This window comes from Anneissia japonica, unplaced genomic scaffold (assembly GCF_011630105.1).
Source record: "Anneissia japonica isolate Jap-2015-1 unplaced genomic scaffold, ASM1163010v1 scaffold287833_len2544123_cov190, whole genome shotgun sequence".
NCBI classification, from domain to species: domain Eukaryota; kingdom Metazoa; phylum Echinodermata; class Crinoidea; order Comatulida; family Comatulidae; genus Anneissia; species Anneissia japonica.
In genome coordinates, this window is record NW_022757233.1 from 2,040,670 (window position 1) to 2,057,730 (window position 17,061).

General features: G+C 35.0%; 1 protein-coding gene across 10 annotated transcripts in view; it reads right to left on the minus strand.

Moving 5' to 3' along the window:
- LOC117124519 (MAP/microtubule affinity-regulating kinase 3-like) overlaps positions 1-15,264 on the minus strand; it is a 79,682-nt gene extending 64,418 nt beyond the window's left edge. For 4 of the 10 annotated variants that reach the window (XM_033270766.1, XM_033270760.1, XM_033270761.1 and 1 more), the window contains exons 1-2: positions 14,452-15,260; positions 6,504-6,671 (exon numbers count right to left, since the gene is read on the minus strand). In XM_033270766.1, the coding sequence (XP_033126657.1) occupies positions 6,504-6,671; positions 14,452-14,520 (237 nt within the window). In that variant the 5' untranslated portion in view covers positions 14,521-15,260. Of the gene's footprint in view, positions 1-6,503; positions 6,672-14,451 lie in introns of all 10 variants that reach the window. The other 6 variants (XM_033270768.1, XM_033270764.1, XM_033270767.1 and 3 more) reach the window with 4 other exon arrangements.
- Between the last annotated feature and the right edge of the window lie 1,797 nt (positions 15,265-17,061).

Consider the following 17,061-nt stretch of genomic DNA (forward strand, 5'->3'; position numbering starts at 1 on the left):
TTTTATTGTTACCAGTAGAGTACAAGTGTAGCGATTACAATTCAGGATGTGAGTTGTTGATACAATTCCTCAGTAACAACTACAGGATGGGTCTTAGCCTTTTGTTGTCTATTGTTTACTCTTTGTGTATCACAATCTAACTATAGTAAGTTATTTCAATGGACAATACATTATACTCCCTGCAGCACAATTTAAGTTCAAAGGTTATTGCAGTTTTATACTACTTGTTGATGCATTTCAGGAACATATTCATAAACAACATGTGAAAAGTTGTTTGAATACAATACAAGAAACAAAACTGAAAATCTACCAACTACCAAAAAGGCCAAATAAATAAATAAAAATGTTTCTCCTCCATTCTTTTATATAAAATAAGTTGCCTATTTATGTGACAAACAGTTGTGACTATGATGAATGATGTTTTACCCAAGCTGATAAGAATGTTCAACATGTCTACAAAGCTTACAAAAAAATCGCATGTGGTTTAAAATCATATTTGGGGAGGTACTGAGCATTTATTGCGATAAAAATGAGGATTGTATGTATTTAGTACAGTAGTTACCATATTTTAGTGGTAAAAATCCTATTTAAAAAAAAAAAAAAATACAAAATTGACTAGGGACAGATTAACGGTGACTATATCTCAATCCTTTTATTATAATAAGTTCTAGCAAAGGAAGCTTAAAAGTTGTACAATTACAATATGTTTTAATATCACAGGAAGCCAAGTAGTAGACAATGTAAACATAAATTAAATATCAAATTAAAGTCAAGAATAAATTATAATAGGTAATGATGATGAAAAAAGAAATTATAAATGTTAAATATAGTCACTAATATGGTCACACACAAATGGTTAGCATTAACCTAGATAGATGGATAATTCCAAGGTCACCTTTCTGTTCAGTCATGAAATTTAGATAGCCCAAAATGCTAACATCATTTATACTGGAAAGCGAGCGTTGTGGAGTCAGTATTTCCCGGAATTGAAAGTTTAAATATCACGTAAAAAGCAAATTACAAACCTTCCTCATCCTAAGTATCATGTGTTGTTTTCTTTGATCGTATAGCTCTATGAAAATGATGATTATCATTACGAATTCACAGTTTAATCTTCAAATGTTTGTGAAGGATATTAAGATAATGTTTAGTTATTAAATTTTTGTCTACTCAAATACTGTATCATGCTACATGCAAAAGGTGATGCTAACTACCCGGTATGCTTTATCAGCTAAAATTGCAGCCAAGCATTGTAAATGGAGTAAGACCATGTGGTCATCAAGGCTGAGTCTCTTTATACTCATTCAGTGTAATTTTTTATTCATAGGGCAGTTTAAAAACAAGAATAATTATAATAAAGACAATAAAATATATTAAATGAACCATTCCCGGTGATGTCATAAACCTTTGGCGAAAATCAGACACAAGTTGGTGGGAAAATCAGTACAGTAGGCCTACTGCAAAAAACGTAAAAAAATAATGACAATTACTGGAAATGCTCACATCTGATTGGTTATTAATATGAAAAAGGTCAATTTGGTGACCATTAGCTGCCACTAACCAATAACCAATACGGATCGGCCTTCTTCCCGATAGAATTTTTCAATTATGCATTTGTTTAAAAAATATTTTTATGTTCTAATTTCAAAATATTGACCTTAATTTCTTATGTTTTTAGTTCCAACATATAATGTGTTTTTAGATCTCAAATGTTACCTTTTCTGCAAAATACATAATTTTTTACCCATTTATTACCTCAACATTCAATTCAGTTTATTACTACTGGAGAATGGTGTTGTTTCATGTACAGATGTATGATGTTTTTAATAAAGATACTGAAACATATCTTAGAGAAATTCATTCCTTTAATTATCCCAATGCTCATCATATTATGCAGGAATTCGACCTTCTAAAATGAATGAATCAGCAATGTGGACAAATTAAGTCAAAAGTAACTAGGTAAAATCTTGTGAATACAATTAATATTTCAACATAGCTACAGTACAAGTGGAAACAATAAATCAACCAATTATACTGCAGGGGAATTTTTAATGCACCATTATTAAAAAACATAGAAAACATCTGCATTATTAACTTGTAAATTACATACTAATTAATCATTAAATTTAAGGTGCTAAACTAACACATGACCATAGTAACTGTAAAATGGTGATTTAGTTGTTTTTTTTTCAAATTATGATTTTGGCAGAGATGGAAAAAGTGTGCACGACTGGTAGACGGAGACATTGCACATGACCCCTGAGGATGTTTTAACTTAACTTTCTCGAGTCATAGATATTCATAGGCCTTAAGCATGTGAACAAATGTCACCTCGCAACTTTTTTAAGACACTATTTTTTTTGGCTCATTCCACAATTGGCCTATATTTTGGTTACGAGAAACTTGTCATTAACAACTCTCGTTAAAAAGGAATATTGTGCTATTAACATTTACACTTTGAACATCACCTACTCACTTCACTTACCAAGAGTTTCTTTATCTTAAATTATGTGGGTGGATGTACACTACTTGAATACAAGTCTGAGCCATAGAGTATTGTGACCATGGAATATTATACAGCTACTAATGTTAATTTAACCAAGTACATTATCATCTCCCAATTACGTATCCTTCCGAACAGGGTTCGTAAAGGAGAAAATTTGTAATTCAGAGAGTTCAAAATTTTAGCATCTCAGTGTGGTGAGAGTAGGCCTAGGCCTACAGTATGCAAAGTACACGGCTAGGCCCTAAGCCTTGCCATGGGAAAACAATTTTGCCACAAAATTTGACTTGGTTTTACTGTTTTCTGCAACAAAATAATACTTCACAAAGCCAAAATTATCTGTGCTCACTGTTAAGTATTTACTTGAAATAATTTCCGAGTGAAAACATGACCATATAATGCCCAAAACGAGCTTTATTATTCTTTTCATAAAGATTGCGAATCCATGCAAATAGCGCCCCCATAATCAAAAGGTGAGATTTACTGTACAGTATGCCTGAACATGCAGGCACAGCTCAAATTAATATATCTCGGCTGAAAACGATTCATATTTCTTGCTTGAAACTTATTTTTATATCATTAATACAGTAGGTTTGAATGCTTTCTCTCTTAGCTGATAAATTAAATTATTTCTGAAGGCTTTTTAAATACATTTGAAAGTGTTTTTGTAGTTAAAAACAATCATTCGTAATGACGTCATCGCTGCAAATTCGGTTCGTAAAATTGAGAGTTTGTAAATGAGAGGTTCATAATTAAGAGATGTTACTATACTTCCAAATATTGGATAGAAACCAAGAGCACTAATGGTGCTTTAAATTCAATATTGGTTGGCAAGATTGATACCCTAAAACAAGGTTGTAAGGCCAAATAAAAAAAAAATTGTTGTGTTGGCCATGCCAGAATGAACCAAATTTTACAAAATTCAGGATCGGCATTTTTTTTTTATTTATTTATTTTTTTAACTACAAAGAACAATATTTTTTTTATAAGCAAATAAGGCTGGAATCAGCCTTGGCCAGGCTAGGGGGCCAAGGCATAGCCTATTTTGCTAGATGGTACGCAATGCAAATCCAAAACTGTTGTATTATTTGTGCATTTTAAACTACTTTTTAGGCATGAACACATTTTTTATTGTTAAAAAAAAAGAAGTTTTCCTACCGACCTAACCATTTTTGGATTTTCCCAAAACATCGCCAACATAATTTTTTTTTTTTGGCCTAATTATTAAACACATTAGATTATCAGTAGGCCTACCTTAAACAGGCTTTGTCAACTGAAAACAGCTCTTTTCACCACATAGACAATCTTTATACAATTTTTAACAATTCTTAAAACACACTTACGAATTTACAGCAATTAAAAATATACTTTTCCCTAAACACTTGCTTGTAGTCTACTCCCACCACCTTAAGACACATTTTCACTACCTTTCACCTAAAACTCACCCAAATAAACAACACAGTTTTACACCCTGAACAACCCTAAACATACTACCTCTGGACAAACATCTTTACATGCTTTGTACAAGACGTCTAAACAATTATATTATCAGCAAAAAAAAATGAGCATTTTAAGATTTTATAAATTTTGTGTATGGCACTATACAACAAGACAATTTCCATTTCCATGAATGACATAGACAATGGCCATATTCAACTGGTCGTTCTTCGTTAAACCACGCCCACCTGCACAGTGCTAAAATCCTACTTAACAAAGACGACCAGTCGAATAGAAAACTGGTAAATACTCGACAAAACAAAATGGCTACATAGTTACTACGATACACGCTGCGTCTTCAATTTTTAGCAGTATGGGTTTTTTGTAAAAAGTTTTCAACAAGTTTTTAAATTATGTTAGCCTACAATTATTTTTTTACTTCATGTGGGCAAATATAATTTCTATTTTCTGAAATTTAATCCAAGTTATATTAATGCAAATATCCTAACTTAACGCTGATTAACGCACTTGTTTACTTTAATTTTCGTTGTCAACACAGTCTATTATACAAACCAGTTGAATGATAATAATACTCAACAAATAGTAGTCAACGAAATGAACCAGTCGAATAAGCCCATTGATGTTGATGACATAATGATACTAATGATATAACAGTGACCAAAAATGAAATGACAAAATGTATAGTAAAATGACAATGGTGACAAAAATGACGCCAAAAATTGGTAATGACAATGATCAGAAGCAAATGGCGTTGATGGTGATAGTGATTATGAAAATTACCAGCATTTAAACTGAGAAGTATCCTTATGAAATAATTAAATTTTATATTTAAAAAACTCAGAAAATATTGGCGGTATTAAATTTCTAATAGTACCCTAAGCATGAAAAGAAATACAATCACTAGATTTATTTGAAATTCAAGCAGGTAGAATGAGAGAAGGGGGTTGTTGAATTGAATATAATGAAATTATAGCAAACTACACTCAACAGTACAATACACTATGTAATCAGGCTATTGGTGTCTGAACAAATTATTCACAACTGATCAATATGCAAATTCAACAACACTAGCAATTGGCATAGTTTTTTGTAATCAACTTTAAAATTTCAGTACAAAACAATGAAATCTTGTTGGTAATGAAATTATCAAATAATAATTTTTATGTTTGACGCATAGTAATGATACTGAAAAAATAAATAAATGTAGAATAATAATAATGATAATAATCAACAATTATATAGCACCTAATGTTAATAACTTCTAGGTGCTTAACAACAACATAAAGCAGCGATGAAGGAGATGGTGACATTCAAGTGGTCTCACCCACCATGTCAAAGTAACCTTGCTGTCACAATGAGGCAATTTACACGCAGGTAATAAACAAAAGGCAGCATGCAGGGCTCCGTCACTTTCTACCGCAGGATAAGCCTGTGGCTCCACTACCGTGCGCTGCCGAGGCAACGACGTTACCTTCAGTAAGGAAAAGGTGAGACCACACCTGAAAACCACAATAAACATCCTGCAAAAATTAAACGGTCGAAAAAAGGTGAGTTTTTAAAAACGTTTTAAATTATTCAACCGAGTCAGCGTTTTTGATATGATCTGGAAGTTTGTTCCAAAGTGTAGATGCAACAAATGTAAATGATCTTCCACCATAAGTTTTAGTGGCGGTTTTAGGTGTCTGGAGAAGGTGTTTATCAGAAAAACGAAGGGAACGAGGTGGAATGTAATATTCAATGAAGTTGACCTCATTGAATGTAATATTCAATGAGGTCAGCCAAGTAATAACCAGTGTGCAAAACCATGCAGAGCCTTATAGGCCATGAGAAGAATCTTAATATTTTTTTTCCCCCTGTCTCCTTGCAATGCAAAACACCTGGACATTTGACAGAAATCAAACCATCCTCAATTACTTTCATTATCACTGAAAAATATCTCACCTTAAATACTGTGAATTTGAATGCCTATAACATCATTTTGTATTCAAGAATTAAAAACATCTCAAAAACAAAAATAAAAATAAATCTCAAAAATAAATTTGAACAAGGTCCCAAATATAAAAATTTAATCAACCACCACTAGTGAGCCCTACAGGGTTAAGTATGCAACAATCTTAACAAGCAGCTTATTACAGACAACTTGTCAATTTAAAGCTAAGTTTATGGTTGCACTTACAACTCAACTGACCTGACTAGCCCAATGTTCTATTTTGTTGCAATCCAAAAAAGCGATTAAAATGGTTATGTGACAGTAGTCCCGCCAGCATTATCATGTGCAATTATGGCAGCATTGCAGGGTAACTAGTTAATCTAGAGTCGAAAAGGGACGTAAGTGTTGGGAAATACCATAAGTGCTGGGAAATACCTACACGTGTGTTGTTGCGAGATGAAAGTTGATAGAGGCGCTACTGGTTAAGGTCAGGTGATGTCAGTTGATGAGTTGGGCCGCAAGGGTAACACAAGCTTAGCTTAACAAGTGGGTGTATAGACATCCATTCAATACATTCTGACACTCAAAATAGACCTGCAGGATGAAACTTACCTCTTTTCCTGTAGGTATATGCTTTGCTAATTTGACCTTCGCAAAGTTTCCCTTTCCTAATGTTTTGAGAAGCCGATATTTCCCAACGTGTGGTTGATCATCCGTTGACCGTGAACGAGATGATCGACTAGGTGCATTGCCGTCATGGGAATCACCTCCACCACCACTCTAAAAAAAAAAAACAAAGTACATTATTTCTTTGTTAAATCTAATGTAGCATATTTTCATTTTGAAAGACACGATCAAATTATTAATGATAGCAAATCCCAAATGAGTTGTTTTGTATTTGTTATTACTTAAATTTATACCGGTTTTTAGGTTACAAAGCATTTTGATTTCTCTGGTCATTGGGTCCATACGCCCAAGTGTTGCTGCCATATTAGCGCAGCAGTAAGGCCCTTTGATGCAAGAACCATGTGCGGCTGCTGACCTTGCAGTATAATAGAGATGTGTTGAGCTGTGGATGAACAAAATCTAGCTACTAGTGAAGTGGACACGATAAGAAGAAGCGCAGTAGTAGGCAATTCTACAATGTACCCATTGATACTCCTGCGTGGAGAGCAACACAGCGAAAGTGCCTTGCTCATAGACACAAGCGAAGCACACAGCAAGGGATTGGAATCAACCGCTTCCACATAATGATGACTTTCCATCAAGACATGAATGAAGGTTCCATGTTGGAATGAGGCAATCGCGTGTTTGTTTTTCTAAACATTCAAGGAACAAACTAATTGGCAAGACTTCTACTTCAAAATAAAAGTTAACGTAATCCATTGCCCATAATATTAACAGATACAGGATATCTCTCAAGGAGACCCCAAACAGTACAATATAAAAACATAACTGGCCTGGTATTAACAAACTATATTAATAGTATTCTATTTATACAGTTTGTTAATATTAGTACTAATAGTATTTTCTTGCAATGAAATGATAAATAACCATCAGGTTAGTCTAACCATGGTCTAACTGTTCTATGAATGTAATGAAATCTACAATTATAGTGTCTATTCACTATTGCCCAAACACCTTATCACCAAGTACAGTATACCTGGTAAAATATTGTGGCTAGTGTTGATGGTCTATATGCGTTTACCTTGTGTCTGACAACTGTTGTACTGTAGGTGAATGTTCCAGGAAGTGGAGAATGTGGCATATTGGGAACGTTTGCCCATTTGTGGATCCAATGACCAAGGTCAATAATGCTATCAACCACTTACTGTAACTACAAAACAAGTAAACTTACAATAGAGTGGACAAATTTATTTATGTCCTGTTCACTTACTACATGTTCTTAACATGCATTTGAAAGTAAATTAAATACAGTATAAGCAAATACCACTGGTTTACGCCTAAAGAGCAGAAAATACACAAATAATGCAACAATTTTGGAATCACATCGCATATACCATCCAGGAAAATAGGCTAGCATTAGCCCTTAGCTTCGCCAAGGCTATTCCAGCGTTACTTGCTCATAAAAAAATTTGTTTCATTGTCAAAAAAAAAATAATAATAATAATAAAATGCTGACCCTTAATTTCATGTAATTTGGGTCAGTCGGGCGTGGCCAACACAATAATTTTTTTTTTACCTTACACAAATAAGTAGTGATGTTGATAGCGCGTGACGGCTTGCAGACAGGAACAAGCTCATTGTAAATCGATTCATTTTTTTATTAAACAGATTTATTAAAACAAATAAGAAACCCTCATTGTTTTGTATTATAGTTAAATCTAAATAAATCTTAAAAATGTAAATTTCATTCTCTACAAATTTCCTCCGTAATTAGCAACATGCCTTTGAGGAATGAGTGAAGCTATGCATTTGTAATTTACATTGATGAATCTACTACGACATCCAACAAATCCGACTACTGAACGTCTACTGAAAAAGAGTCAGCCGTCGTATAAACTTGATTTAAGTTCCGTCTTCATTTCAGTTTGATTGCAATCGAATTTTAAAAGATTAGGCCAGAAGGCGATAATGCACTTTATAAACAATGGAAGGCGTAAATTTCACTTTCTAACATTAACGTTTAGGCCTACTGGTGTGTCTTTTTAATCAATAGATAATCTCTATAGCAATGATGTTGGGACTAAGCTAGCTGTACGACGGTTCATTCACAGGGTGTTGTGTGCTAGGCCTGTTAATTAACAGACAGCGATTATTATTGCGTTATTTTCATCTGGAAAAAGTTGATTTTTATTAAATTTATGCTCCAGACGGAATAAAATGTCCAGAATTCGGAATAGGGAGATCTGGTTTATACAGAAAGTATTTCACTACAAGAAGAATAAGAATGGTTTTGGGACTTGAGAAGAAATTTTGGTTTAGCATGAAATTCTGCTTTCTGGGCATTCAGAATTCGGAGATTCCACTGTATGTTCACTGTAGTTTCATTTTATTTATCATCCTAACATTAACACTGTTCAACATTTTATCAACAGTAAGTTGTGAATTTGAACATCAGTACATAGGCTAGGCTTTCCAGCTTGATTGGGTGACTTGAAAAAAGACATCATCACTGCTATAACAGGTCAGCATGGGTTGATTTCAGGGCTGTAGCTGAAACTAAAAACTGCCGACGCTATAACCGGCGTCAATTTTGTAGCGCCGGCGATTTAAAATTTTTTTTTGTCGACATAATTTTTTCCTAATTTTGAGGGCTGAAATGGAAACCTAAGCCAAACTTAATAGGCTCTTGTTCTAGGATTGTACTCACTAAGACATTAGATTATATTCCTGGCAACAATATTTCTATTAGATATATTTGATTAACCATAAAATACTTTCCCTCCCTCACAAATTTCTTCCACCTTCAAAACTATTCATGCATCGTGTAATGCAATTTCTTCTACATGGTTACCTTTCTTCTGAATAGACCTGACAATGTTTGTTTCCAAAGCAGTATCAATAAATGAAATTGGTTTTTCACACATATTGTACAATAAAGCGAAACACTGTGTCCGGGTTAGAGAGTGAGTGCTATCAGTAATGAGAAGCAAGAATGTGTACCGTGCAAAATAACAGCACATGATGGCATAAATCACAAGGTGGTTTATTCAATGCGATTACTCAACTAACAGTATGTCATTACATTAATTCCTTCATCTTTCACTGTATAGTGTTATATTTTTTTAATATTTTAATCAGGCTACTACAGTAGGTCACCCACTTCACATGCAAATAATCTGAATCAAATTTGTCACAGATGTAAAGTATTGCCCTCAGTAGCTTGCCTTTCAGACAACTGCCTTTCAATATTCCACTGTCGCGGGTTCAAATCACTCTCAATATATTACTCTAACACAAATTATTTTTATTAATTATTTCTTTAATGTTACAGTTGGTAAAATAATCACTTTTAAAGGAATGTGTCCTTAACCCTTCCACCTACAAGTTTCATAAAAAAAATTTTTTTTTTTTTTTTTTTTTGGTGACACAAATATAATTAATAATTTTTTCTATAAGGGGTCGTCCAAAAACTATTTCAACGTGAGTACCGCGTCATTAACTGTTTTATCACTGATTTTCACTAACGCAGCATATGGGCGTGCCCTAATATTCACCGTTCACGAGCTAATGAAATAACTAATGAATATGTATAATAGCTAACTCATTCTGTTTACCGCGACACTTGCGGTAAGTCATAAATATATTCATCCAAAGGGGTAAAAGTTTGTTGATGTTTACGAAAAATTCTGTATGAGACCAATTCTGTACGAACCTACGAAAGGTTGATGGAGCACGTCGGCAATTTTTGTATTAATTTTTACTTTCGCCAGTCAGTTACAGTCAAGTGTAAAAAAAAAAACGATCTAGGGCCTAGACCAGCAGCATGATAGTACTTTAATTCATAGGCCTAGTAGTAGTACTTTATGCCTATAGGATTTATATATTTTATTTAGGCCTTATTTATTATACAGTACTATATTATTTATATACAGTATGACTGGGAGACTTCTTTCTTGGACGCGTCTCCCGACTGAATTCGTGCCTCTGGCTTAGAAAGAAAATTGTAGTGAATGTAAAATGTGTTTTCTAAAATAATGAATGAAAATTAATCTTAAATCTTCACATTTTACCCAGATCTATCTATCTTAGTTACTGTTTGCTATTCCGATTAATTAAAACTATAAAGGGCCATGCATTATTTGATTTAAACTACTGTATTTCCGATATCGTACCTGTCATCCGCGCCCAGGTCTGCCTGTCGCACGTGGTCCGTTTACAAAAAATCGCACTCGACTAATCTATAAATACCAGGCATATTAACGACGCCAGGTGCACAGCCACGAAGAATACTGTATTTTAAGTGGAAGGTATGAGATGTCTGGACTCCAAGACTAGAAACAACTTGTTATGACTATGATGAGTACGAGTATATGCAGCGGCCAATAGCTCGACTTCAAATATAGGCCTAGGCATATTTTTATGTGCGGTGGTAATGCGGACGACATAGAAAGGATATGTAAATATTGGGTACGGTATTGAAGTTGCCATAGTAATAGTAAAAATTGTCCGCTTCGAAATAATGCAGATAAAGTGCATACCATACAAAAACCAAAACTTGCATAGAGCTGTACATTCAAATACTATCGCAGTATATAATACCGTAAATGCTCGAATAAGCACCGCACCAACCCCGATTTTTTTTTCCGCTAAGCATGCACTGAAGCTTATTCGAGTACTTATAATACTGTTGTTGTTAATGATGACAGTTTTACCATCTGATCTGGCGTATTCATTATAGTGGTGGTGTACAAAGGGGTTAATGGTGTGCGCACGTTTGATGATGACGCAGGTGTGGTAGTCATTAATTTCTACAGTATACTGTACTTTACGTGCAAAATGACGTCGAACTCTGACGTCTCTATTCGTGGCATTGATGCTGGTTTTGTTCTGAGCATTGCGTGTGATGATAAGGCGAAATACCGTACTACAAGATGGAGGCACTCAGTTTATAAAACTTTATTGGTCCATCACATGAAAAATGTCACGAAATGTACATTCACTTAAAAATTATTAATTTATAGGATGTGTAAAATATACTTTGTTTCACTGCTGTGTGGTGGTAAACCATGGATTGTATTTTAGTTTTTATGTAATTATTATTAGTTATCTTTTAAACAATTAACTGTATATATCTCCTTTGAACATAACGTTTTCCATGAAAACGGTCCCTGGTCTTCATACGTTGCTTGACAAGGAATGTGAGGAGATAGTGCCTAAAAATAGAACACCACTGCTAAAAATAGAACACCTTTGTGTTGTCACCGGCCAGGGATGTCGCTCACGTGATCAACCCCAATCAGTAGTTTTCGACTCTGTGTGCGTGTATTTTATATTATACCTCTAGTGTATTGCACTAAACTAGCTGCCAGTGGTCACCAGAACTTTAAGTTTCCCTCTGTAGCATCAGGGAAGAAGCCGGAATTAACGATCTTAAAATAACTACCGTATGTTTGTTCAAGTTTCACTACAGTTCATGGAAATGATTTTCATTTTGTTGGCCCCCTTTATGCATTGGCGTATGGTTTGAAACTAGGAAAAAAAAGTCTTGCCAGTCAACGTGTTAAAACCATGGTGCGAGTCGTCCAGTTGTACTTTCTATGGAACTTTTTAAACATACAGTATATTATAGAGGGTGGGTAGAGGGTCGGCTGATAGTCACTGAAACGGCACTTATACTGACAAAATATATTTTTGTCCCTGTTGCAAATTAATAATCATTACAACCAATTCATTACGTCCCTGAACTGTTCATATTTCTCTATTAATTTCAACCATATTGATTAAATGAACGTAAATCACTATGCTTCACATTGGCTACAACCACATACATTTCCTTAGTTGATGCTTATTGTCAAAAACATGTTTACACCGTATTTTATTCTAATTTTATTCAATGACAAACTCTAACATATTTGTAAGAGAATAACCTGCAACAATAAAACTCATCTGGCGATGGGACAATTTCATAAGCTTCCAAGTTATTTTACAGTAAGTAAACAAACCTACTGTACAGATACAGTAACTGATAAAATGTCTTTGGTTTATTCAAATAAATTGTTAAGGTATATATTATGAAAAGAAATAAATGTATCCCCTCTCCAGATCTCAGGCTGTATTACAAACCAGTTATAATTATTTCAGGGAGGTGCTGTGCTCGTTCTAAGGTGTCAAACTTAGCGAGCCAGGCTGACACTCATGACAAATGCCTAGGCTTTGCAGCATCAAAAGATCAATTTCCAGTGTTTACTAAACCTTTACATAGTAAAACTACCAACTGTATCAAAACTTGTACCAAGACAATGATTTTCAATGAATAATAATTACGTAAATAACTCCGGTTAAAATATTCGTGCAAGTCGTGCAACTGTTTACTAGGCCTGGTTAATTATTTGAGTAAGCCATGCGCATGTGCAAAGAAAAGATGGTCCTTGGGTCCTCCATGCGTTGCACATGGATTATGATGCAATTGCGCTGACCTAGATGTCGCAGTGCATCAGAGGTTGGGTGTACTACTACCTCGCACGGAGTGTAAAAAACCCTGTCTCTAATGCACTACAACCTGGAGGTTGTAGTGCGTCGTGGCCGTGGCCTAATAATTAAAAAATTGTTAGGCCACGGGAATGAAAGTTGTAGGTTTGCGTCCACCGCCCACATGCCTAAAAAGCTACCGCATGAAAATTTTCGTCGTGAGGGCACAGAGGCTAAGGCTGCAAAAGGGCAGGCAAGTAGTGGCCTTCGTCATGCTTCATTTTCAGGGGCACCAAGGCCAACTGGGAGGGCACTGTCGGCAATGGCCCCAGTGGCCGCCGTAAAATTCGAGGACGGAATATGGGAATATCATATTTCATAAAAATTTGAATCCATAATTTGAAAAAAAAGTTGTTTTTTGCGGACAGTTTATGTTCGAGGGTCAGTGCTTCACACTGTTTACATCGTAAAACGATATAATTTTACCTGCGACATAGAAATGGATAATTAAAAAATTGTTAGGCCACGGGAATGAAAGTTGTAGGTTTGCGTCCACCGCCCGCATGCCTAAAAAGCTACCACACGAAAATTTTCATTATTTTGAAGAGTTCATTATTTTGAAAGAAATATACTTCGTTTTAAAAAAACGGACTTTCTAAGCTGTAAAGAGACAGAAAAACGATCTGTTCATCACTGATCACTCGTCGCAAACACCGAGCAAAGGCAGGCCTGGCCACATCGCACCATGATCGCCGATCACTGCTGAGGTCATTTACGGGTCAAATCGATCTTTCTGACCAATAAGAAATTGGCCAGTAGAGATGGCCACACTCGTTTCTTGGGAATAAATGTAAAATTACCAATGCCGCGGCTTGTGGACAGCATTTATAAAAAAAAAACAACTACAACTTCATTCTCGTGGCCTTATTAAATCTGGGGGTCGTGAAATGGGGGGATTGGGAAAGGGGGGTCGAAAACTGAAGTAGTCGAAAACTAGCGAGGGCCTAGGTCGAAAATTAGCGACTTACCCTAGGCCTACAGTAGGCCTAGATGAGGCCCTAGGCCACGGTAGAAATAGTCTAGGCTGCCCTGGGCCTATTTCTGTATCTGCATCTCTTACTACACAGAACCTCACATCTGAGTATTTATCAGTGCAGGCAAGCTTTTTCGAGACATCATGGACCATCCATAAATTTCTGCAAGTGTGATTATTTAGGTTAGCTAGGCTAGGCCTAGCTAAATTGTAGGCAAGATTATCTCTAGCCTGTCTTCCTGGGTAGGGTAGACAGTCAGGCCGGCTAGCCTTTCCTGGGCCCTTAGACATAGGCGGCCTACGGTACGACGGCCAGGCCCAGCCTACTGCTGTAGCCTGTGAATATGTGATGAGATAGGAACAAGGCAACATCCTCATTCATTCATAATTTTTATCAATGTTTTTTTAATCTAAAATGGGCATAAACCTTACCCTTGAGCTGGTGGTACGATGTGACCGCCCTTCGACTACAGTTGTCAATGCTGGAGTCCTCGACGACATTTTGTGGGAATTGCCGAGGAAATTGTTCTTTCTGATCAACGTAAAAATAATTATAAATCTCTATAAGCGGGTCCCCCAAATTTCCAAAATCAACGGTCTAAAACCAAGATAACAGATCTGGTATGCAGTTACAATTAATTCAAAATTAATTGTGTAAAGTATTTTCGGAAAACATCTTCCTTATGTTTCAAATTAAACTCCAAATAACTTAATTTGGATGATTTTGTAAACTCATTTGGGCCAACGCCTGGATGAACGATGCGTAGCCTATGAATGTTTTTTTGTGATCGACCACACAGGCAGGAACAAACCAGCTGACCATCTATGATCCCAGGTTTTGAACCCTTAGATTATCAACGATTTCAAATAATTCCGCAAAAGTAAGCCTCCGTCAATAGACTTCAAAAACACTCGTATTTCGTAGATTTTCCTCAGCATATCATCTTCATTTTCATCAATATTCCAATGATATAAGTTCATACAGTCCTAGTTCATATCCAAGATGGCCGACAAACGGATATCCCAGTATTCCATTGGTTGACGGCAAACGTCGGGTCTTCCTAGCGCTGATCAATAGGCAGTCACTATTGGTCTATTCCCATATGACGTTACCTCTGTTCCCATAAGCAATGTTCAGTGTGCAGGTTTGCCGAAGGAACAGACTTATTTCATTTAATATTTGCAAAAAAATTGATTTGATTTCAACTACTAAATATACTTATATTTATCTAAAGTTTCAGCTCAGAAGTCCCAGGCGGAGAAATGAAAAATATCAGTGTGCTGTATTGCAGAGGTCGCTATTTTGTTTTTCTCTGAACTGGGCGTTCACAATACTGTTGTCCTGGTTGGTGAGTATCAATATTCATACATTTCCCGACTGGTGCATCCAACATACAAAAAGAAAATGTTAACTAAATCAAATACAGTAATTAGATTTGAATAATATGAGAGTGAACTTAATTTACAAAAGAACTAAATTAAAAAAATATTCTTAACTGATATTTCATAAGGTAACAACAAGGATCCAGTCACGCCCCTTGCGATTATCTACTGAAACTTATAAGTAATTACTATCGGAAACTTTCCGATATAATCAAAAAAATTATAGGCCTATATGTAATGTGATACAACAAAAGTATACATAAATACGGTACAACTGAGATAATTAAGTTAGGGGGCGATTAAACATTACGGTACCATTTCAATTAACATGAGATATTAGGGTACATTTACAATGGTCTCTTTAATGGTATTGCGTAGTGTATAATTTGGACCAAAGTCGCAATCTTTTGTCAAATATTGTAAACAATTTGACCTGAAATGATGTTATCATAAATTATCTAATATCAAGTGTCTTTTATAATCAATGGAACCATAGGCCTAAAATTAGTCCAATGTATTTGTTTCATTATAGTATTATCATCGATTTTCGGAACTTCAAATGATTCAAAACTAGGCCTTATTTTATCGAGTATGTTTCAATCAAATAAAAAGTGGTCTGCTGTTTTGTTTTTGTTTTTTGTTTTTTGGGGGTTTTTTTTGTTTTTGTTTTTGTTTTTGTTTTTTTTTTCTTTTTTCTTTACACAATTTAGAAAATTCTTTGTTGTTAGCTGACTAAGACTCTTTTCTGGCTTCCGGAACTACATCCCCTGTTTCACTCCTTAGTCAAGGAAAGAAATCTGTTTCAATTTCACCAAAAATAACTTAGCCTTTAACATTAGTAGTGCTTCTTAATTTCCCTAATACCAATTCTGGAAAGCAGCGTATAAACCATCTCTACAAACGGAGTCAAACACATTTTTGAAGTCCAAAAATGCAAGTTTTCTTTATAACTTCTGCTTTAATTTCTAGCGGCCTTTGACCGTATATGCTTTTGAATGGTCTTCGCAGCGTCTGTTTTTCCTGAAGTCGCTTGTCCGTTAGAGAGGTGGTCCTAACTTTAGTTAATGCAAGAATAAAGTGCTATCCTCTAATTGTTTATGTCTCTCGCGAGTTTCCTTTTTTAAATATTGAAATTATAATCCCTTCATTCTCATCTGAAATAGGTTGAAGTATAACCTTTTGAACAGTTTGGGTAGGATCATTATAGCCTCCAAATGTTAACTCATTTCATGTACTAAAGCTTCGCCGCCTGGACCTGCCTGGACCACCTTCTAAACATTTTAAGCGACGCTCGGCCGCGCCCACCACTTGCTCTTTTCGGAGAAATCTGCCACCTCGTCGGGCATTGTGAATGAAGGTTGTTATTTGTTCAAAAAGGCAAGTTGTCTTATAGTATTTTGGAATCATTTTACGAAAATATAAGGTGCATGTTTTAAGGTAAATCTTTTGATATGTGTCCCATTCGACGGATATGCTGTTTGCTTCAGTGTAGGGTAGTAAAGTTGAGCAAGAAGCATCATTAGGCCTATTGGTAGTTATTTATTTATGTATTTATTTATTTATTTATTTATTTATTTATTTATTTATTTATTTATTTATTTATTTATTTATTTATTTATTTATTTATTTATTTATTTATTTATTTATTTATTTATATAT